Source organism: Cydia strobilella, chromosome 18, assembly GCF_947568885.1.
Source record: "Cydia strobilella chromosome 18, ilCydStro3.1, whole genome shotgun sequence".
NCBI lineage: Eukaryota > Metazoa > Arthropoda > Insecta > Lepidoptera > Tortricidae > Cydia > Cydia strobilella.
In genome coordinates this window covers 14,105,489-14,129,819 of record NC_086058.1, presented here as the reverse complement: position 1 = coordinate 14,129,819, position 24,331 = coordinate 14,105,489, and the positions used below count along the sequence as shown (strand labels likewise).

Here is a 24,331-nt window from a genome sequence, read left to right as displayed (position 1 = left end):
CTGTTTTCCAAAATGATTTAGGGCATTTTTGGAATAAAATGGATTTTTTTGGCATATATTTAACGCAGGTAGGCGAACAACACTCGAACGCGAAGCGAAGCGATGCGGCGCGGGGTGAATCAATCCTTTGATACCTCTAAGTGTCCTACGTGGGCGATCTCGTTGCGAACGCGAACGCCGTGGGCCCGCCGCGCCGCGCCGCTTCGCTTCGCGTTCGCGAGTTGTTCGCTTACATAAGACGCAGCGTAATAGTTATCATTAATATTAATATCCAGAGATAAAACGAGGACCACATTTGTATGGAAAAGCGTCCACTTTCGTCTTAATAAAATGGCCTACAACAAGTAACATTGAAAATTCATTCTGAACTTGTGATTACAAACAATTGGATGCGTTTCTGAATGTCACATTGTTTTTCGTGATGTACCAAAACTTTGCATGGAAATTGACAAGCCTTATTATACACTCGTCTTTGGTTTGTGTGAATGTCTTAGTAGTAAAAAGACTGACGTCATATTGAAGTTATATGAACATTTGCCATTTAAGAATGAGCTGCGATCGCAAAATTTGTTGGTAAGTCTATCGCTTGAATATGAATATCTCCTAAGTTTTTAGTTAGTTCCTAAACTAGATGCACTGAATAATTATAAGGAAGGTATTTTTAACTGTTTTAAGCAATTAAGTGTCTTTTGTTACTGATTTTAATTATACTACGACGTTACATCCTCAAGATTTATTGTCACTCTGTAGTTCACTCTCAATGTATCAGGCATTGCACATTAGTTTAAAGCTAGAAAATAGAATAAAAAGTACTAAAAAGACTACCTTCCCCCACTCCTGCCCCACCGTCACCCGGTTCTTGCGCCCGAGTTCGTGTCATTCTCTTTCTTTGTGCGGGCATTGCAACATCGTATTACGTAACTTAGTTTCCGTTAAGTTAAATTCCGTAAAATCGTATCCTTTTTCTGTATCGCACAAATTAGAGATAATGGGAAAACGTAAACGTAAGGATAAAAATCGTCATTTAAAAGAAAAGATTAGGCGATTAGAAAATCGACTCAACCGTTGTTCATCATCAGAGTCGGCAACAGACGAAGGTTAGTGTCTTTCTTTGTTTAAATAGAACAATATTAAGTATTTACCTAATTAATTCAAACTATCATAAATTAATTAGTATAAGAAAATACTGTGGTATGCGTGATAAATAGAATCTACCCCCGAGATTGAAAAAAAAAAAAAAAAAATGCTTCAATTCAACTCGAACGAACTTACATAAACAAAGATTCTTTTTTATAACCTTTGTTCTGTTACTGGATTATCAATATTCGTTGTTTACTTTATTAAAATTAACATTTTACTTAGTAACCGTTTTGTAAACAAAAGATTTTTATCGAATAACATGGGTGTTAGATAATAAATAGTTACTCGAGCGATTCTAAGCTATGCTAGGTATGCCAACTTACAGTCCCGCGTCATAGCGTGCCTATGCCCAGTGACTCAAAATTGTCAGTCCAGCGATATAGTGAGCCTATACCCAGTGACTTTAAACCACTAGTCCAGCGGCATAGCGAGCCTATGTTCAGAGACTTAAAATTGTTTTTTATCGTCTTTACAGAATACAATGATTATGATCGGTACTATCCAGAATCGTACGATTACCCTCACAATCCAGGTAGTGAAGACGAAGTACCCCTAATACCGTGGTCTGATTCGGAACATTCAATTCCCGATACAACGCCCAAATCGGTAATCATGCAACCTGAACCGATAGCGGGCCCCGCTCTTAATTCTGGCGCACCCAGTAACGTCAATGAACCGGTATCAGCTGATCCGGGCATCAGCACTAAGACTGATACATCGCCAACGTTGCCGTTCGATATATTAGAGGCCCTCGGAGACCCGAAGGGAAAAGAGGAAATATATGGACCAAAAATACCTGATGAGATCTCTAAACGTTGGGGCCGGATACTCGTTGACGGCCTAGAGAAAGATGTAAAGCAAAAACTGCCTGAAAAACACCTGATACCAGATAACTTTCGTTTGGCTAAGGCTCCTATTTTAAATCCTGAGATTATATCGGTGCTTAACGAATCAGTCAGATATCGTGACAAATTATTAGAAAAAGAGCAAAACCAACTGGGATTAGGCATTTCTGAGCTCACAAATCTAGCTTCAGCGGTAATCAAAGAAAACTTAGATAAAGTCGAGATATTAAAGAAACTTTCTGAAGCTAGTCAGATTTTCCTAGACCTTCATCACGATCAGACCACTAGGAGAAGAAAACTCATAACCACAACTCTTGACAAAAAATTTGTCAATATAATATCGGACGTAAAAAGGGATACCTACCTGTTTGGCGAGAACCTAGGGGAAAAAATAAAAGCCACAAAAACAGCGGAAACATCAGGGCTGCAAGTGAAGCGTAAAGATGTCAACGCTGGCGCATCTACGTCTAGGAAATATCCCAACCAGGGAAACTGGAGGGGCCCACCCCGAACATACTACCAATATCATCAATTTCAACGAGCACCGAGACAGGGTGGGCCGAGACCGCGCTACCCTCACCAGCACCAGCAATATCGGTACCGTCCGCCAGTTCCCGATCGTCAAGCCCAATCGACGCGCAAACCGCCCAACAAGACCCCGAAAGCCTAACAGAGGTAAACGTACCCTTTAGAGGAACATAGTTGGGTGAGTAAAAGCGACCGTTGACGGGTAGACTTAGACTGATTTATTAAACCATAATCAAGTGTTTTATACATCTCTAATCTACGGCGGTACAGACATTATCTTAATCCAATCAGCGCGTGCTCTAACCTATACTAAGTTATCGACACGCGCCGATAATATTTTGCTGACCGCCATAGTACTCCCCCCTTAGTCAACCGGTAGGGTTGACGACCAGGTCCTTCGCAGCCTTGTCCTGAACAGGATACGATTATTGTTTACGATTACGATACGATTATTTCACTTCCACGACGTTATAACTTCAATCACGGCCCCGCGCCCGTGAACTTGAAAATGAATTGCTGCGGCATGTCTCGACGCGTGCTGCGTTGACAATAATTTTCTCGCGCGTGTCGCGTATTGTGCTTGCTTGCATGTTTGAGTGCGGCTTCAAAACAATTATAATATGTAGCTGGCGTGACTTCATTTAATTAATCTGCAATTTGGCGTGCATTTCCTTGAATATATTCCTGATGCGTTGTGACAGTCCTTTCCATTGTATCCTTTCCTTAAACTTGTCGTTCTTGGAAGAAACGGAGACGTGCCGATGTCTTCAAATACGTCTGGGCGGACGTTTGAAGAGTGCAGCCAGGGTGCTCAGAGCCAGTGTGGCGAGCGGAGAATCTTGAGCCATTGTGGTGAGCGGTTTGCTCGGAGCCGACAAGGCGAGCGTTGAGGGCGACGACTAGTAGTGGAGCGTTGAGTAGAGTAGTCGGGTCGCGAGGATTGCTGCGTGCCACATCAGGATTAATCAGGATCCTCTTGCCATAAAGCGTTGGTGGATATCTGATGTCATGGTGAGGTCATGTCATGCTCGTTGTAATTATCTCTTTTTCCTTCTGAAGATATTCTGTGGTCCAAGAATCCGGAAACCGGAATATAATGGGAGTAAGTAGGTATAGTACGTCCGTACCAACACAGCAGGTTAAACGCCGCGTTTGAAACGCTACATGATTGCGTAATAAGAAAAAAAAAAAAAAAAAAAATATGATTTTTAAATATATATTTTTTTTTTTTTTTTAGGTCTGTACTAGATCCCTGTTAGGTCTAATTATAGCTTAACCGCAAGCAGCAACACATTGCATGAAACAGGTCATCAGTATGTAACAGATTTGCACATCTGTTTTCTGCAACCAGCTATAAATAACCGTCCCGTTAAGAGTCGACCGGTTCACCTTTTGGGATGTGTAATATATAGCCATACGCTTTAACTGTACAACGTGCGATTAGTTTATTTTTAAGGTTTCTTTGAGGCGAGGGTGATGTCCTGCTTACGAAATGAGGTTGCTTGAAAAAGCAATCGGTTGGATCCCCCGCTGAATGCACTTTTATTTGAGCATATATATTTTTAAAAATAAATCGTTTGATCGATGATCTCACCATCGTAATTGCATTCTCGGTATAATGCAAGCCTTCGATTAAAATTCACATGAATAATACATTATTATAGGTAAGTAATTGCAATCAATGTAATAACACGTTGGAATTAATGTGAAGTTAAGAGAATACTCGTTTGTTTCCTGGTATAATGTAATTCTGAAACAATATTTCATCATACATTTATTATAATGCGTTTTAAGAGTAGGTATTAAAATAGGTATCGGGATGTCACCTTTACGTCTTGATGATGAATCGCACCGAGCGCGGTAAATATAAGTGACATTTGAAATTTGGCATCTTATTGTAGGTATGTTTGCCAATAGTTACATTGTTTAGTTGGACGGTGATATACGAAATTTTGCCAATTTTCATATTATAAAAGCACGAGTGCTCGGGTGCTAATTTAGTATTCGATTTAGTTCGTTCGAACAGTCATCATGTTCATTACCAATTTGCTGCCGCTTTCGGTTTTCCTAGTTATCGAATCTTCGATAACTAGTGAGAAAAAAAATGTAACATTAACCCCCCTTGTTCGCGATATATATTTCCCTCAGTGTAAATTGCCAAGTGAGTGGTACATTACCAAAGCGCGAGTGCTCGATAACACCGAAAGTATTATGAGGGGTGATTGGTTTATTAAACTACAGATGGCGCCTAAAGGAGATTCGGAGCCTACTACATCGGTTTGGGTAAAACAGACGGAGCTAACTCGGGTTCCGATATGTACTGAAGATGCTGACGTGAATGTGATTCGATTGGAAATTTCACGAGAGAAAATACTATCTCGCAAGCGTAGAGAGGTGACCGTTAAACAGACATGGTCGAAAGACAGCTACGCGCAAGTGGTGCGAGACGATGTAGGTGTCGAATTTTCAATTAGGGTGGATAAAAAACCTATTACCGAGACTCGAAGAGTGGAAAACGAAGGTGAAAGATTAATGAAAACTACGGTGAGCGAAGTAAACCCTACTTTGGATGCCTTTAATAATGTCGAACTAGGGGATGTTACGGTAAAAGAGGGTGGTAAAGCACGTTTAACGGAGGATTGTTCCATTTACAAAACTACGCTGGAAGAAATGATAAGTTGGGCAGCAATCGAGTTGAATAAATTAAATAAGGGACAATTAACTTTGTGCACAAACGAAACCCCACCCCACTTTATGAAGAAAAAGTCTACATATTAAAGTCCATACATATATCATTTCCGCATAACATTGTAGCTCCATACTTACAAAACGTTAGGTATTAAATTTACATACTCGTTATAATCGACCGGGTATGTATTTAAGCGAGCTCTCAATGTTAAAGAGCACCACACACTTGAACAATGTCCCAACGCGCAGATACTCCACGTCCATCGACATCTCCTCCGCCACCACCACCACCGAGCCCTAAAGCGCGACATCATCACTGTCCGGTCATAGGATGTGACCACGGAAGGGTGACATTCAGGAGACCTTTACCATCGACGTCAGCAACAACCCCATCATTAATAAGATCGGACCGATGGGCTTCAGGGAGACAGCCGTTTACATCGCACTATGTAGCTGTAAAGGAATTTGGTAAGAACCAAAATGCAAAAATCCAACCGCAAAAACCCACCCCGTCTGGCTCCATTATAAAAATAACTGATGAAAAACAGTTGGAAAATAAATTGCTGGCGTTAATACGCACCCCCACCGTCTGCAAGCCCTTCATGGAGGAGGAGGACAAGGAACGTAGCGGTGATGATGATGATGATGATGACACCGAGCAAAAATTTAAAAACGATCCGGTATACGCCATACTTTTGAATAGTAGCGAGCCCGAGTTAAGTATGCGACGTCATATCGGGAAACTTTTAAAAAGATTCACGCAGAGAAAAAAATAATTTATAACCCCAATTACGTATGGGTATGTGTGCGTACACGGAGAGACGATCGGATATAAAAGCCCGTGCGCGTATTTACAGCTCATACATTTGCCAAGCACCAGTACGAACGCTGAGCTCCGTTCTCTTCACTTTAACAAATCAAGTGTGAGTTATTTAATCATGTCTTCATCATCTAACACCAACACCCTCGCCGTCTTCAATGAAATCGGGGCGGATTTTATTGAATGGGTCCCCATCAAAGAGCTCCCGAAGCAGCAGAAGCTGCTGATCGAGTCCTGCAAGAGATGGGACTCCAAATTCAACAAACGAGGCGGGCAGGTGGTGGTCATACTGAAGGAGTATGGCCACGTGTCACTGCCAGGGCGCTTCGCAAAATTAACAGATGAGCAATTAGCAACGCTCGGCGAGGGGGACAAATATCTAATAGTAAAGGGGGATGTGGGCAAAACTGTGGAGCTCTCATTCGAGTAGTTAGATAATATATATATATTTTTTTTTTTTAATTATAGCGTGTTGTTATATATTTATATTGTATGTGTTGTTACAGAACTAAAAAATCATGTCCTCCGCCAACATGAATTCGTCAACAAAACATACTCGAATTGGAGTGCGTAACAATATTTTAAACAGCGTTGGAAAATTCAAACTCCTTTCCTTATGGCAGGGCGAGATGCCCCTGTATACCTTAACCATGAAGATGACAATGATTTTAAGAGGGTTGTACATACATTTCAGGAGCGAGGAGTTTTACGCACTCCACGAATTGTGGCGGGGGATGGTTGATCATATAGAGGAGGAGATAGGAGATAAAAATATAAATTGGGTAGGGTTCAAAAAACTACTGGAGGATTTTCCAGTTAGTTTATTTGACGTAAGAGGTAATTATTCCCCACAGTGGTCGCATACATTCTGCGAGTGTTTGATGATCGCAGTGGGGGATCATATGAAAATTTAGTTTTTTTTGCATTGCGATTTTTTTTTTTGCGAAATTGTTTTATTATATGTTTTAATTTAGGCTAAGCGAAATTGTTTAATTATCTCATAGGTAACAAGGCACGGTTTATGTAACTTTTTAAAATAAGTATGTTAGCATGTAAGTATATACCAACGCTATAAATAAAAATGTTTTTGTGTGTGTAAAATTGGTTTTTTCTTTTACTTACCTGAAAAGGGTTTTTTTAAATGAAAGATATTTATTAATTTACAACAATTTATTCATTTCAATTGATAACATTATTCTTATCAATCCAAGATTTTTCGTTTAAACCCAACCATTTAACGTAAACTTTATTACCCTTACGCTTTAACACCTTCTCAACAAGATAAATGTTAGGATCTTTAACTTTTTGCAGTTCTTGCTCATAGAAACAACCCGAGATGGGTTCTTTTTTCGCGTCTTGTAATAAATAAGTCGTCGGTTCAGTAGTTTTCACTTTAACAATTTGGAATATTTCAGCAGTCCAATTAGCCGTATAGCCTTTCGCAAAAGTCGACTTATACTTGCTTATTCTCACATAATCGCCCACTTTATATTTAGCAGGCGGTTTAATTTTCATGTGATTATAAACCTTACGAAGCAGCTCTTTAGAATTAGTTTTATTCACGTCGGCGGGTGGCATGCCGATGGTAGAGTGAATCTTCGTATTGTACCGTTTGACAAGGCCCTCAATAAGTCTTATCCAATTATATGAGCCATTTAAGCTGAATAATTGCCACATCCAATGTTTTATTGTTTTTATAACGCGTTCAGCGATAGAAGCTTTCATGACTGTAAAAGTAGAGTAATGATTAGTTTTATATTTCGTCATGAGGTTATGAAAATCTTTATTATAGAATTCTGTACCAGAGTCCGATTGTAGATTTTTAGGGCGTCTTTTACCGCTAAGTATTCGCTTCATGGCATTTGTGACATCACTTTTATTTTTAGACTTTAACGGTTGCAACCATAAATACTTTGAGAACGTGTCAATGCACACCAAGATGTATTTATAACCGCCATTATCTCTAGAGTATTTCTGTAAATCGATAAGATCAATCTGCCATGTGTCATCCAATCCTCTCTGTATGAATCGTCGTCGTGCGAAATTTCTTCTAGCGCTTTTATGTATTTCTTTGACTACATCTGCTTTACTCATATTTACGACACTCGTGCTTTTTTACCATCGGTAAAATCGTAGGCTTCAAAAGTCTCTTCAGTCTCGTTGTAGTGTGCCTCTCTAGTCTTTAATTTCTTACTTTCACTATTCACTTCATAACCGATCGGCGGTAGAGATGGTTTAGACGATAACACCCTAGGTTTTACACCAGTAGTAGTAGTAGTAGTAGTAGTAGGTACGGTCGCAGTGTGAACAGTAGTAGTTGGAGGATTTATTCTCAGTTTTTCTTCCAACGATCCAACTCTTGAAATTAATCGAGTAATAAATTTACGATTATCCTTAATTTTAATGTAAATTTTATTCGCCTCTAACTGAAATTGAGAGAGAGTAACAGCGTCTTCAAGGTCTATGCCAGGTAAAACGTTGATCAATCTCCTTTTATCACAATCGACGATGTCACTACTGAAAACGTTTTCAGAGGGTGAAAACGAAGCGTGATCTTTTTGCAAGTACTGACCGAACTTGTTGATTGGCATGATGAGAATGAGACATTTACCCCCAGTATCCCAGTTTTTATTTACTTGATAATGATACCCGCTTCCATCAGCTCTTCCAAAATAGCGTTTATTTCATTGGTATGATTCGTATTACCGGCACTCTGCGATGCGATTAATAAACGCAATCGATCTACAAGCTCATTGGGATCGTTCCAGTAAACGATGTCAGTATTCGGATAATATTGCTTTGTTTCAATGGGTTTAATGGGCGTTTTCACGGCAGCTGCTGTGAGACGTCCACCCACTTTAGGCAATCTATTCTGTTTCATGACAAAAGGTTTAATATATCTATTATATTTGTCACTCCGATCCCCCTGTATTTGTTCAGAAGCTAAGAAACCGCGGCGATGCGCATGCGTCATATCCACAATCTGAGCATAGCGATTAGTGTCATCGCTGGTGATCAAGTTATGATTCATCGTTTTTTTAAATAACAGCTCCTTTAACCCGGGCGTAAGAGTATAAGAGACCCCTTTAATGCTAAAAGTTTTATCATCATAGGGCATCACTACCATAGGAGTGTCCCCAATGAATAACTGTCCTGATTTGGTGTAAGCACCGAAAGGTACCTTAACGCCTGCAGTTATTTTTGACGCAATCAATGGCGATTTACTACTCGTCGTTTTCAAAGAGTCATCGACACTGCTTTCATATCCACCTTCATCATCATCATCATCATCATCATCATCATCAGCATCATTGCCCTCTTCGAAGGTGAGTTTATTGACGGTAGCAGCAGCAGCATCAGCGATAAAATTATCATCCTCAGCATTTTCATTTTCAAACAGGGTTTCTATTTTCTTTTTTCTAATTTTCTTTTTCTGCTTCACTGTCGACATTGGCGATTGTTTAAATGTAGCAGCGGCGGGCGTGTATGATATGGGTGCGGGGACTGGACTCTTATTAACATTTCTTGTTTCAGATATTAAAACATTGAGAGGTTTTGTAATGGGTTGAAATGTTTCCTCGAGAGAAGTGGTTAGCTGCGCTTGGTTTGATTGAAGTAATTTCAATTTCTTTTTTACTGAATCCACAGATTTCATTAATTTTCTTTTTAATTGTTTGTCTCCAAACAGACGATCTGCCCCCTCAGACGTCATCTTCGAAATGAATTGAAAATAATAACATGACTGACATATATATATATCACCCAATAGCTTATACGGTTATCGTGAAATCAAAGCACTTTCGATATCGACCCTTGTCCGCCTCTTTTTCCTTGTCAATGGTGAGAAATGAATGCTTATCACACCAACATGTTTCGCATACTTTTTTAAATTGTTCCCACGACATGTCAGTGTTGACATGGTCGTTGTAGGCATGACGTAAATTTAAGTCATCCTGCTTAAACAGTAATATTAAATTCGCATTGTCTCTCACCAACTGTTTAGGTATCTTGCTGTAAGTTTGACATAAATAAAAACAATCCAACTCTCTATGACGCCCCATAGCAAAGTACTGACGAATCGTGTCCTGATCCTGCAAAGCGACGTCGTCAAATATGATCACACTATTTTCACTCGCCTCGTTTGGAGGTATGACGTCACTCTTATCGTCAAACGTGTAAAACGACAAGTCATCCACCTTGCTAAGTATTTCATTTAGAAAAACATATTTTGGCTGAGTGAGCGATTTAGAATACAGGTACACATTGAGAAACTTTAAACCGTCCGGTTCTAGCAGAAGCGTGAGCAAAACATTTGTTTTACCACACCCCGACGGTCCGCTGATGAGACACCTGATGCTGTTCGGCAGTAAAGCCCCATGTTTAATAAATTTAGGTTTCATACCACCCACGTCACGCAAATCCCATGAGCGTATTTTAAGAGACGTGTTTTGTTTTCTAAGTTTCATTCTGTTCTGATCCTCATTAAAGTTCAGACGTTCGTTTTATACTATTTCTTTTTTAAATCACACAACCAACCATTGAAACATGGATATCGCTGGGAATTATCATCGTCATCATCAAAATCATCAGGTAGACGTCAATAATGATGATGATTGTGAGAGTGTTACAGCGGAGGATTTGAAGGATGTAAAGAAAAATATTCTTTTAAAATTGCACAAGCATAATCTTCGTCATTGGGAAGAGATTTTACCTAAACATTTGAAAGATGATCCAGAGATTCAACAGTATTTTTATTGTATGAAACATTTAAACAACTCGGATCCCATACGCGGTGATTATTCAGAGTTTGATTTACCCAGATTCATACGTAAGCATTGTCCAATGTGTAACTATTACACTTGGCCTACAACAACAACAACAACAACAACAACAAAATTTAACGCTTCGGAGGAGGCTACTACGTCGCCTACGACAATAACACCTACCGAAGTCAATGAGGGTGAGGAGGAGGAGGAGGATAGTGACGAGTGCGGTTGCAATTGCGATTGCTGGTTGGCTAGCATCCGTGGCGATACACGTTAAAATTTCTTTTTTCAACGTAAAGTGTAACAAAAAAAAATTAAAATGTATACTTAAGAAGATGTAACACGCAAAGAGAGTCAGTATGTCACGAAAAGTCAAGAAAGTAACCGGTCGAGGATTACTAAACAATATAATCAATAAATTACCGTTTGAACTTCATCTCCCCGGCTATAATTACTGTGGGCCTGGCACGAAATTGGACAGGCGATTGGCTCGCGGAGATAAAGGGGTCAACGGGTTGGACGAAGCTTGTAAACAACACGATATCGCCTACAGGCAAAACCAGTCTTTAGACGATCGTCATAAGGCGGATTTGATTTTAGCAGACGCTGCAGCGAGACGCGTGCGCGAAACGTCACATTTTCCCGAACGTTTGGCCGCTTTTGCCGTTAACAAAGTTATGAATTACAAGGTGAAACACGGTATGGGCATACCCCTTTCGAAGGTTATCAAAACGAGTCGTGACGTTGTTAAAAAACGAATTAAAGGAAGCGGTCTCGTCGTAACAGCAAAATCGTCGGACACCTCCACGGGGGTGAGTAGGGGAGGAGGAAAGAAGAAGCGTTCACCCCGTCCGCCATCGAACAAGACGTTGCTCATGGCCGCCGTCAAGGCTGCGAGAAAATATGTCAAGGGTAAAACTATTAAAACGCCACGCGTGATTCCCATACCGAAAAGAGGGGGATTTTTACCGCTAATACCATTGTTGGGGGCGTTGGCGGCTACCGGTACTCTAGCGGGGGGTGTGACGACGGCGGCTAAAAATATTTATGAAATGGTGAAGCGGAATCAAAGCGCCACCGTGGGAAAAGGTCTCTATCTAAAACCGTACAGAACCGGAATGGGTCTCTACTTGACGCCCTATCAAAAAAAAAAAAACTAAATTTGCCAAAGCGCCCTCTGACGGATATTGATATAATGAATTGCGTGAAAAAAATGAAAATACCTCATTTTAGAGGTATCTTCATGAGAAACAGCCTACCAACGGGGGGTGGCGGCGGACCGCGTATCAATGAAACGGGAGTTTTAAATTTGGACACGGGTGAAGGAACTCACTGGACTGCGTACGTGAAAAGAGGTGGGGATTGCATCTACTTTGACAGCTATGGCGATTTGAGACCTCCAAAAGAGTTTGTTCAATACATGAACAGTAGTACAACTAACGCTAACAATAACGGCAGAGTGAACGGCCCCGTTAACGGCAACGGCCCCGTTAACGGCAACGGCCCCGTTAACGGTAACGGCCCCCGTTTGCGACCCCCGTTTACGCCGCGCCCCCCCGTTGACGACAACGACCAGTCTCGCAATTCTTTTATGACGTTAATGCCGCTAGTAATGACATCATCGTTGTCGTTGCCTCAGCCTGTTCGTATTTTTTACAATTACACAAGGTTTCAAAGGTCCAATGCGCACAACTGCGGACATTTGTGTATAAATTTTCTAATTGATACTACTAAATTAATGTATTAAATTATTGAATAAAAATGATGATTTATATTTTTTGTTTTTTTTTTGTATGCTATAAATACCACATTTCGATACCTTATTGCATCATATAGATTTCAACTGTAGACGTGACGCGATGTCATCCAACGCAGCAGCAGCAGCAGCAGCAGCCTTTTCTTCGTTCACAATTAGTTTGGATAGTCTTAAATCTGAGCTGTTTACCGACTTTTTACCGGCGATAGAGCTCGACAGGGACGCTTCGTATGAGTGCGCGTTAATCTATTTTAAGACGTTCAATTCAATACCGAACGTGGATAAGAGCAACAATCTTTTTCACTATGGCACAAAGACAATCACTGTGCAAGAGGGCGCTTACGAGTTGACCGATATTATTAGTTTATTAAGAAGGAAAATTTTAAAAAACAGCGGTAATGACCCCAATTTTATTGTCAACATTGAAGCAAACACCAACACGTCAAAGTGTACGATCACAACACCGCCGAGCCTTGGGGTGGATTTCACAAAACCCAATAGCATTGCCCCACTCTTCGGATTCTCCAGTAAAGTACTCGAACCGGGATTCTCGTACGAGTCCGATCGACCGATAGATATTCTCATCACCAATTCTATAAGAATAGAGTGCAACATTGTAGAGGGATCATTCACCAACAATAAGCCATCGCATGTGCTTCACGAATTCTCCCCAAACGTCCCGCCAGGATATCAGATCATCGAGTGCCCCACCAATATTATTTACCTACCGTTGAAGCGCGCATTGAGCAATATACAGAGAATCGAAGTGCGCATAGTGAACGAACGTGGTAATTTAGTAAATTTCGCCGGTGAAAACATTTCACTCAGACTTCACATTAGAAAAGTAGTAAACCATTAAGCATCGAATATATAATGATAATCTATAAAAGCTACGGTGTAGGATTCAATGATATTAGTAGGAGTCAAATCTCCAACGAGACAACATTGTCATCGGCAGCAACCTCGACGAGTGGAAATATAAAATTGACTAAATCTAACGCTTTGTTCCTACAGCAATTGGGCTATAAAATATGTCCGAAGCGGATACAATGTTAAACATTAGCGAGAGGGTCATTATGGATGACACTATTGAATCTATAGAAGTCCATCCATACCTCCCATACAATAACTCATTTGAGCCCAATGACGAGGTGAGAATTGCGATCAATAGGCAAGATCTTATTGTACACCCACATCAGAGCTGTTTGCTGATTGAGGGGAAATTCGATGCCGGTCTAAAAGTCATAAACAATGCAATGGCTTTTTTGTTTCAAGACATCCGTTACGAGTTGAACGGTGTGGAGATCGATAGGACGAAAAACTGTGGCATTACTACCACAATGAAAGGTCTAGTTTCGTACGGGAAAGACATGGAAAATTCTTTGGAAAGCGCCTCTTGGAACATGGGCAAGTTTGAAACGATCGGTGCAGATAAAGGTGAATTTAGCTACACCATACCCCTAGCACATCTATTGGGATTTGCAGAGGACTATAAAAAAGTTATAGTTAACGCGAAGCATGAATTGATACTGAACAGGGCTAGCACTAATGACCACTGTGCAACAGTAGGGGCTGACACCACGCCGGTTAACGTCACCATTTCACGCATTGTTTGGCGTGTACCGGTTGTGAGAGTATCCGATAGGGAGAAACTCCGCTTAATGCAATATGTCGAAAACGATATACCCGTACCCATAGCTTTCCGCACCTGGGAACTGTATGAATATCCCGCGCTAATGGCCGGTGTTGATGAACACGTGTGGTCAATTAAAACGAGCACCATGTTGGAGAAACCGCGTTACGTCATTTTAGGACTGCAAACTGCGCGCAAGACTGACAAAAAGAAAGAATCATGTTATTTCGACCATGTTAATTTGCAACATTGTAATGTATATCTAAACTCACACTGCTATCCCTATGATTCTTTCAATTCCAACTTTTCCAAGGATTACTATGCGCTGCAATACAATGCGTACGCTAATTTCCAACGCTCCTATTACGGAAAACCTGTACCGAACCCATCGATGAACATATCAACTTATAAAACGCACGGAGCCCTCGTAGTCATAGATACGTCGAGACAGGCGGACACCTTTAATTCGGGCGTCGTGGACATTCGTGTGGAAATGAAATTTACAGCGAACGTTCCTTCTCACGTGACAGCCTACTGTCTCATATTACACGACTCCATGTACGAGTATAGCCCTCTCACTGGAAAGGTGAAAAAGAGTAACTAAGCACAGTTTCCCGATAGATATCAACGTGAACACTCGTCTCCCTTTATACGTAAAAATGGATTACCATCATTATTACCACTATTATTATCCTTCATACGTGAGCTCCATCATTACAAACAGCTGCCACTTGGCTAAGAGTCTGTATAAAATTCATCGAATTGGTGTGAACGAGCAGCATTCGCCAATGCCATTGTATCAGCAGCTGTCAACAGCATCATTCTCCTACGTGTGCGTGTACTTGAAGCTGGAAGTTTTTGGATCGCAAGTCGACTTTAAAACATTTGTAACATTCGATGACAAGGTGACGATAAGTGAAAACGATTGGTTCGAATGTATTGCTGACATGGGTAAAATTGAAGCAATAAGAAGTTTTCTCATCAACCCCTCCAGTTTGACCGCAGCACACATACAATCCTCCAATAAACGTCTGCGACCTGTTGACATGTCATCATCATTATCTTCAAGCGACGATGTACCCATTACTGTTGAAACCACCTCCTCCTCCTCACCGGGCCCCCAGTTGATACTTCACGACGATGAACAAAATACTATGTTAATTGCACGCGCCGACTGGTGGAATATTGAAAAAATTATAGCATGCGTGAGCGCACAGATAAGACAATTGAATAAGAGCAGAGCCTTGTACGAGAATCGTTTTAACTTTTTCAAGAAACATTTAAAAGTGAAAAAACCAGAGACTGTGTCTCAAGCATTTTTATACATGGACTGTCTGTGCGATCATAACTCTATAGTTGATTGCGAGCTCAAGTGTCTGGCCGCCGACATATTATTTAACGCTTCGCTGTTCTATTAAATACTTATGCAAATTGTATGCAAATTGATTCACTGACAATAATAAACGAATAAACTTTTTATAGCGAACTGACTGATTTATTATTCATGATTCACCACCGGTTGACCTTGTTTCAATGCACCGTTCTCTTTTTAAAGGTAATTGATGACGAATATTTATAAAAAAGAAACGTAAATGCATCGTGCGCGAAAGGTTATTCGCCTTCCCCACCACCGCGCTCTCGGCATTCAATTCATTGAATGTATTTTTAAAATAAATTGCATCCTTTGCACCTATCTTCCTTCAGTTTGCAAGAGATTTTGTACTAGTGCGTACACTCATCATCATCATCATCATCATCATCATCATCATCATGAATAATTATCGATGTAAATATTGTAATGAAGATATTCCTGCGGCCAATTTGATTGAACATTCTAATTCGACCCGTCACAAGTTGCTATCTGAGCGAGAACCGGCTGAGGGGGGTGCATATGTAGTTCAATCAGCATTCCAGTGTCGAATTATTACTTATCGGTTTGACGCTACCGCCGATTACACGCTCGACCCTGAGGGATTTATAAAATCAATCAAAGATGACATGAAGAAACTTTTAGAATTTGAAATCGGACTACATAGGCATATCAAGGTGCACGTTGAGGTAATGGCGAATTACATGAAATTCATTGTCAGCGAAAAGGGCGATGATATTATACGAGACACCAAATCGTTTACCGTGAAAACCTCAATGTTGGACGCCGGGATGGACTTTGAAGCCTTCTTCTATAACGTACTTTCAACCGTTACGGCTAAGATGGATGAGTTTCAAGAACGTGACAGCGGGTGGGCGTTGGAAGAAATGAAGTATTTAGATCTAAACATTAACAAGTTTTGCCCCCTGCGAGCTGCAAAGTACATACCTCTACCCCGCTGGATCGAGGCGAAAAAGGCGTGTGTTAATGTGACAAACAGTGATGACTCATGCTTCATGTGGGCGGTACTCGCAGCTTTATATCCTCAAGATAGGAACGGCTTTCGCGTGTCGAAATATATGCAATATAAGGATTCTTTAAACTGGAATGGTATTACATTCCCCACGCAAATGAAAGACATTAAAACGTTTGAAAATAATAACAATGTTAGAGTGAATGTATACGGAGTGGATGATACGCAAAAGGATTTTCCTCTAGTTGTACCTTTACGCATATCGCACCTGGTGAAGGACGATCACACGAGACAGGTACATTTACTTTATCACGAAGATATACGGAGCTGTCACTTCTCAGCCATAAGAAGCATGTCGCGGTTGTTATCCATGTGCTCGAAAAAAGGCGGGAACACAAAAAAACTATTTTATTGCGATGGCTGCTTACAAAAGTTTAATAGTCTGGACAAATTGAATCTACATATGAAAATGGGGTGTGGAGAAAAATTACCCGTACTAGCCGAGAAAGGTGAAGAAATTATCAAATTTAAGGAATTCCATCGCAAATATAAAATACCATTCGTGATTTATGCAGACTTTGAGTCCATCCTCTCACCAGTGAGCAGGAAGCAGAATGAGTCTAAAAACACATTTAATGTGGCGCAACATACACCCTCCAGTTTTGCGTTCTACGTTCATTGTGAATATGATGAGAGTTTGTGCAAATTTGTGACATACCGGGGGAAAAATTGTGTACAAGTCTTTGTGAGACGATTGTACCGGCACGCTCGAAATATATTGAAAATTCTCATGACTATAGTTCCCATCGCTATGGAGACAATGACCGATCATGATTCTAACGTATGTCATATTTGCGACAGGCCCTTGGAAGGCGATTGCGTCATCGATCATTGCCACCTGACGGGGCGAGTACGTGGTAAAGCGCACAATGACTGTAATGTCAACTACAAGATCCCAAAATTTTTACCAGTTATTTTTCACAATCTTAGCGGGTATGATAGTCATTTATTCATCACCGAATTGGCTAAAAAATGGGGTGAAATTGGGTGTATACCACATACTAAGGAGAAGTATATATCCTTCTACAAGAGGATTAACAAAGATATGACACTTCGTTTCATTGACTCATACAAATTTCTAGGTAGTAGCCTGGACAAACTCGTCAACAATTTATCGCGAGAGCAATTTAAAATTCTACCTAAACACATACCATCACACTCGCAGGACATTAACGGGGAGGGTGCGTTTGACTTATTGTCACGCAAAGGTGTGTTTCCATATGAGTATGTCGACTGTTGGGAGAAACTAGAGGAGAAAACATTACCTAAAAGAAAGCAGTTTTATAGTAAACTCACAGACTCGCATGTAAAAAAGGAAGACTACCTACACGCTCTGAATGTATGGGAGAAATTTAAAATAAAAACCCTCGGCGAGTACAGTGATTTATACTTGAAGACTGATGTGCTCCTTTTAGCGGAGGTGTTTGAAAACTTTCGTCTAGTTTGTCTTGAAGCCTATAAACTTGACCCCTGTCACTTTTACACAGCCCCAGGTCTTTCATGGAGTGCCATGCTACGTTACACCCGTGTTGAATTGGAATTGTTAACGGATTATGAAATGATTCAATTCATAAAGGCCGGTATTAGGGGAGGTGTTAGTCAGGTGACGAAGCGTCATTCGATCGCAAACAATAAGTACATGCAGACATATGACCCTCAGAAGGAGGATAAATTTATTACGTATCTCGATGTTAACAATCTGTACGGTTGGGCCATGACACAACACCTCCCCATTGGCGATTTCAAGTGGTTATCCGATGAGGAAATTTCATCATTCCACCTCGACTCTATCAAACCCGACTCTCCCATTGGATACATTTTAGAGGTAGATTTAGTATACCCTAGTGAATTACACGATTCACATCGAGATTATCCTTTTTGCGCCGAAACTAAATGTCCACCCGGTTCTAAGATGAAAAAACTGCTTTTAAGTGTAGATAAAAAGTCAAATTACATCATTCACGGGGTGAATCTAAAACAGTGCATATCAAATGGACTTGTTTTAAATAAAATACAAAGAATACTTTCATTCCGTCAGGAACAGTGGTTGAAACCGTACGTCGACCTCAACTCTAAGAAAAGAGCGCAGGCGACAAGCGCCTTTGAAAAAGACCTGTATAAACTCTTTGTAAATAGCATTTTTGGTAAAAGCATTGAGAATATTGAAAAGAGAAAAGTAGTACATTTCTGCAAAAATTGGGATGACATTGAGACTTATTCAAAGCCTCGATATGGGCTAGCGAGGTACATATCAAGACCACATTTCCACAGCTTCATAGTTTTTTCAGAAGATCTAGTGGCGGTACAGTTGAACAGTGCAAAAATTGTATATAACAAGCCTACGTATGTAGGATTTACAATATTGGAACTTTCGAAAACTCTCATGTACGAGTTTCATTATGACTATATGATGAAAAAGTATGGCGGCGATAAGTGTAAATTATTATATACCGACACGGATTCTTTCGTATATGAAATTTACAGTAACGACTTCTATGAGGACATTAAACCGGATGTGAGTGAGAAATTCGACACTTCAGATTTTCAAGAGAATAACATTTATAATTTACCAAGGGTAAATAAAAAAGTTGTGGGGGTGATGAAGGATGAGGTCAAAGGAAGAATAATAACCGAATTTGTAGGGCTGAGATCTAAGATGTACGCCTACGCATTGGAGTCCTATAGCGATGATACAAAACAATGTGAGGATGATTATGATGATGATGATGATGATGATGATGAAGTGCCTGCGAAGAAAAAGAAAGACGATGTACAATGTGTGAAAAAAAGTAAAGGTGTTAGCGCTGCAGTCGTCGCTAGGATACATTTCCAACAGTATAGAGAGTGTTTAAATCTAAGTAAAGAATTTCATGATGATATGTATAATATTATAAGCGATCACCATAATGTTTATACTAGAATAGTAAGGAAAAAAATATTAAGCGGTCTAGACGATAAAAGGTTTATCACACCCGATCGCGTAGACACTCTACCTTGGGGTCATTATAGTTTAGAAATAAATGATATTTATTAAACAATCACTTGTTTTTTTTTATTTCCAGACAATACCCCCCTTATAATACAGGAAACATGTATCAACCTGATGACCTGTTTGACGTTAAATGTGCTACCGCTTACGGTTAAGCTATAATTAGATATAAGAGGGATCTAGTACATACCTAAAAATAATAATAATAATAATAAAAAATATAAAAAAAGCCATTTTTTTTTTTTTTTTTTTTTTTTTTTTTTTTAATTATACAGCGTTTCAAACGCGGCGTTTAACCTGCTGTGTTGGTACGGACGTACTTATTCTACTGGAGTAGCCGCTGTTTTCCCGCGATGTTACTTGGCAGTGTCGGTGATGTCATTTGATGGAACGGTGGCGAAATCAAATTGAGACGAGATCACTTTGTCAGTTCTTCTCGAAAAGCAATTGAGTGTCGCAGTCACTTACTTCCGAGGCTTCTTCATTGGAGCTCTTCGTGTAGACATCTCAGTAGGTGCGTGTTCTTTCGGCGGGTTACCACTGTATGGAAGTGGCAACCGTGCACGTCGGTCCCCGTAGGGACCCCACTCGGGGTCACCACTTTAGAGGAACATAGTTGGGTGAGTAAAAGCGACCGTTGACGGGTAGACTTAGACTGATTTATTAAACCATAATCAAGTGTTTTATACATCTCTAATCTACGGCGGTACAGACATTATCTTAATCCAATCAGCGCGTGCTCTAACCTATACTAAGTTATCGACACGCGCCGATAATATTTTGCTGACCGCCATATACCCCATGCGGGTAGACTCAAATATTTCTATAAAAAATGGTGTAATATTACCGACGATCAGGTAGTCTTAAGCTATGTGAAAGGACTAGTCATACCCTTTAATAGCCCAGTCATGCAAAATGGGTTTCCAGAAAATAATAATTTTAGTTTTCTAGAAATTGAGCAAATATATTGTGAGATTAAAAAATTAAAGGACTTAGGCGCATTGATAGAGTGTAAAGATATGCCTGGGCAGTTTTTATCCGGTATCTTTCTTACTCCAAAACCAGATGGCTCTAATCGTTTCATACTTAATCTTAAAAACCTAAATAAGCACATTGCACATCAACATTTTAAAATGGAAGATGTGCGAACGGTTACAAAGCTTATGACAAAAAACTGTTTTATGTCCACCATAGACCTAAAAGACGCATATTTTTTGATCCCGATTAATAATAAGAGCAAAAAGTTTCTGAGATTCAAATTTCAGGGAAATACCTTCGAATTTCAATGTTTACCTTTCGGCCTTTCCTTGGCGCCTTATATATTTACCAAATTGCTCAAACCAGTGATGGCGTTTCTAAGAAGCAAAGGCAACGTACTAGCTATTTACCTAGATGATATTATATGTTTAGGCGGTACGTATAATGAATGCCTTGCTTGCGCTACGGAAACCGTTAACAAATTAAAAAAATTAGGTTTCGTATTAAACCACACTAAGAGTAAATTAATACCTAGTCAAGTTCAGACCTACCTTTATTTTGAGTTGGACTCTGTTAATATGCGTCTAGGCTTACCAAATAAGAAACGACAAAAAATTTTAGACTGCCTCAAATGTACTCAAAATAAAAAATCTATCACTATACGTGATTTCGCCAAGTTTTTGGGCCAATTATGCTCAGCCTGTCCAGCGATTGCTTATGGGTGGGTTTACACCAAACCCTTGGAGCGTGAAAAATTTCTTGCCTTACAAAAATCGGGAGACAACTATGATAGCCTTATTAGTATTGGTGATCACCTTATTCCTGACTTTACATGGTGGAAAAATAAAATTTTAACTTCATATAACCCAATCCGAGAAGGCAAATTTATCTTAGAAATTTTCTCAGACGCATCCTTGACAGGCTGGGGAGCATATTGTAACGGTGAAAGAACCGGAGGTTTTTGGAGCCCACAGGAGGTTAAAAGACACATAAATTTCCTCGAGCTACTTGCAGCTTTTAATGGGTTGAAATGCTTTGCTCGGAATCTTAACAACGTAGAAATATTACTACGCATTGACAATACCACGGCCATATCATACATAAACAAATTTGGCGGAGTACAGTATATTCACCTAAATAATATCACACGAAAAATATGGCAGTGGTGCGAGTCACGCCAATTATACATATATGCGTCATACATTAAATCCAAAGACAACGTTGAGGCAGACGAAGAATCTCGTCAGCGCAATATTGACACAGAATGGTGTTTATCTCCCTTAGCATTTCAAAAAATTACTCGTTCCTTTGGATTTCCTGAAATTGACCTGTTCGCTTCCAGATTAAATAATAAATGCCTCAAGTACATTTCGTGGAAACGCGACCCTGAGGCATTTGATATTGACGCATTTACGCAAAACTGGGCTAACTTTTTCTTTTATGCTTTTCCGCCTTTCTCACTTATTCTGAAAAGTCTGAGGAAAATCATAAATGAAAAAGCTACAGGTGTAATGGTCGTTCCTGACTGGCCCAGTCAACCCTGGTACCCAATTTTCATGAAGCTCTCCAAACATAAACCGATATATTTCAGTCCCGAGCCTGAGTTGCTTCTTTCTCCTTTCAGGAAGAGACACCCTCTCTGGAGTCGCCTTTCCCTGGCGGCATCACTATTATCCGGGGAGCATTTAGAAGACAAAATCTAAACCCAGACACAATTGATTTTCAATTGATATCATCTTTATCAAAAAATTCTTTAAATCAGTATAATAGTGGTTACAAAAAGTGGTGGACGTTTTGTTCAAAAAATAACGTAAATATCTACTCCACCAATATTCCTGATATTCTTGCGTTTTTTACGGCTGAATACAACGCCGGAGCAAGTTACTCCACTTTAAATACACTTCGTTCTGCACTTTCCTTGATATTGGGCAAAAAGTTCAGTGAAGATGAAAGGGTCGCTAGGTTCCTGAAAGGTGTGTTTAAAACAAAACCTGCATTACCAAAATACCAGTCAATCTGGGACCCTAATCTAGTTTTAGATCAAGTCGGTAATTGGCATCCTAATGAAGACCTGCCTATAGATAAAATTACAAAAAAGTTGGTAGCTCTTCTTGCGTTGTCTACAGGACAACGTATGCAGACGCTAGCCCTTATTACCTTATCCAATATCAAGGTAAATTAAAAGAATATTGAAATTGTAATTAGTGACCTTATTAAAACTTCAGCTCCGGGTAGATCTATGCCCCGGTTAATTATTCCATTTTTTCCTCATAAGGTCGAGATATGTCCCGCTAAATGTCTAATTGCATATATGGAAAAGACCACTCAATTTAGACATTTAACGAAAACAGACAAGTTGATTTTAACAACAAAAAGTCCAGTCCATAACGCGAGCCCTTCGACCATTAGCCGTTGGATAAAGTCAGTATTGGCAGCAAGCGGAATAGATACTTCAGTTTTTTCGGCCTACAGCTGTCGTCATGCTTCTACCTCAGCAGCCAGTCGGAAAGGGGTATCTGTAGACCTTATCAAAAAGTCAGCTGGCTGGTCAAAGAATTCTTTGGTATTCGCAAAGTTTTATAATAGGCCGGTAATTGAAGAAGACAGCAACATTTTTGCAGAGGCCGTATGTAATAGGGACAATTATTAAAATTGCATTTTAATACTACTCGTATAAGTCGTTGATTAGTAGTATTAGTGACATAGTATTAGTTTACTATACTGTATGTTATTTAATGAATTAATGCCAAATTCGAAAATACAAATTTGATTACACATACTCATTTATTTTATTCGGTCTTACTGCTTTCCCCTAAGTGCCAATTTTGCTCGGCGCTAAACATCTACAGAGTGACAATAAATCTTGAGGATGTAACGTCGTAGTATAATTTAAGGTTAAACAAACTTACCTGAAGTGAAGTTTGACCATAATTATACGAGACGTTACATCCGAAAAGATTTATCACCCGCCCTGCCCTGAATTTTTTTCCCTAAGGCTCAAAAAATGTTACCCAAAACTGTCGCAAAATAGCACTTAGGTATCTCTAAAACAATGACACGAACTCGGGCGCAAGAACCGGGTGACGGTGGGTCAGGAGTGGGGGAAGGTAGTCTTTTTAGTACTTTTTATTCTATTTTCTAGCTTTAAACTAATGTGCAATGCCTGATACATTGAGAGTGAACTACAGAGTGACAATAAATCTTTTCGGATGTAACGTCTCGTATAATTATGGTCAAACTTCACTTCAGGTAAGTTTGTTTAACCTTAAATTATAATCAAATTAAAACTATCGTGAGACATTACTAACTTAGCTAATTTTGCGGTTTCACTCACGCACGGTTCACGTTCACGGTTTACGGTTCGATTTGATTTTAATTATTTTTAGGAACTAGAAAAAATTACTTCATGACGTAAGTATCAAATTGGGTGACATTCAGGTACATTACCGCTGCAGCCTTGACGAGGGAGCCGTCACTGTCAATTTCCATGTAAAATGGGTGACCATTGTAGCCGCATTACTGGCGCTATTATAACGTTCAATCTGTCACTTATTTTGTCAAGGCACCTGCAGATGCCTTGCGATAAGATCGGCAGATAACAAAATACACACACACAGCTTCGTGTGTGGGCTCTGTCATATAGTACGTAAAATATATGTATCGGCAGATGCCGTATCTGTCGGTATCTGCCGATATATTATCGCTCCGTCTATGACGGGCTTTACGGATACACTTCATTGGGTATAAAAATAACCAGCGTGTAGTTTCGGAGCATATAACGAGTCC

General features: G+C 39.8%; 1 protein-coding gene across 1 annotated transcript; it reads left to right on the top strand.

Annotated features, from left to right (window-relative positions):
* Positions 1-927: 927 nt before the first annotated feature.
* LOC134749729 (uncharacterized) lies at positions 928-23,213 on the top strand. The gene is made up of 3 exons (XM_063684750.1): positions 928-1,097; positions 1,616-2,660; positions 22,170-23,213. The coding sequence occupies exons 1-2, from the start codon at positions 989-991 to the stop codon at positions 2,653-2,655; spliced, it is 1,149 nt and encodes a 382-aa protein (XP_063540820.1). The 5' UTR covers positions 928-988; the 3' UTR covers positions 2,656-2,660; positions 22,170-23,213.
* Positions 23,214-24,331: the final 1,118 nt, after the last annotated feature.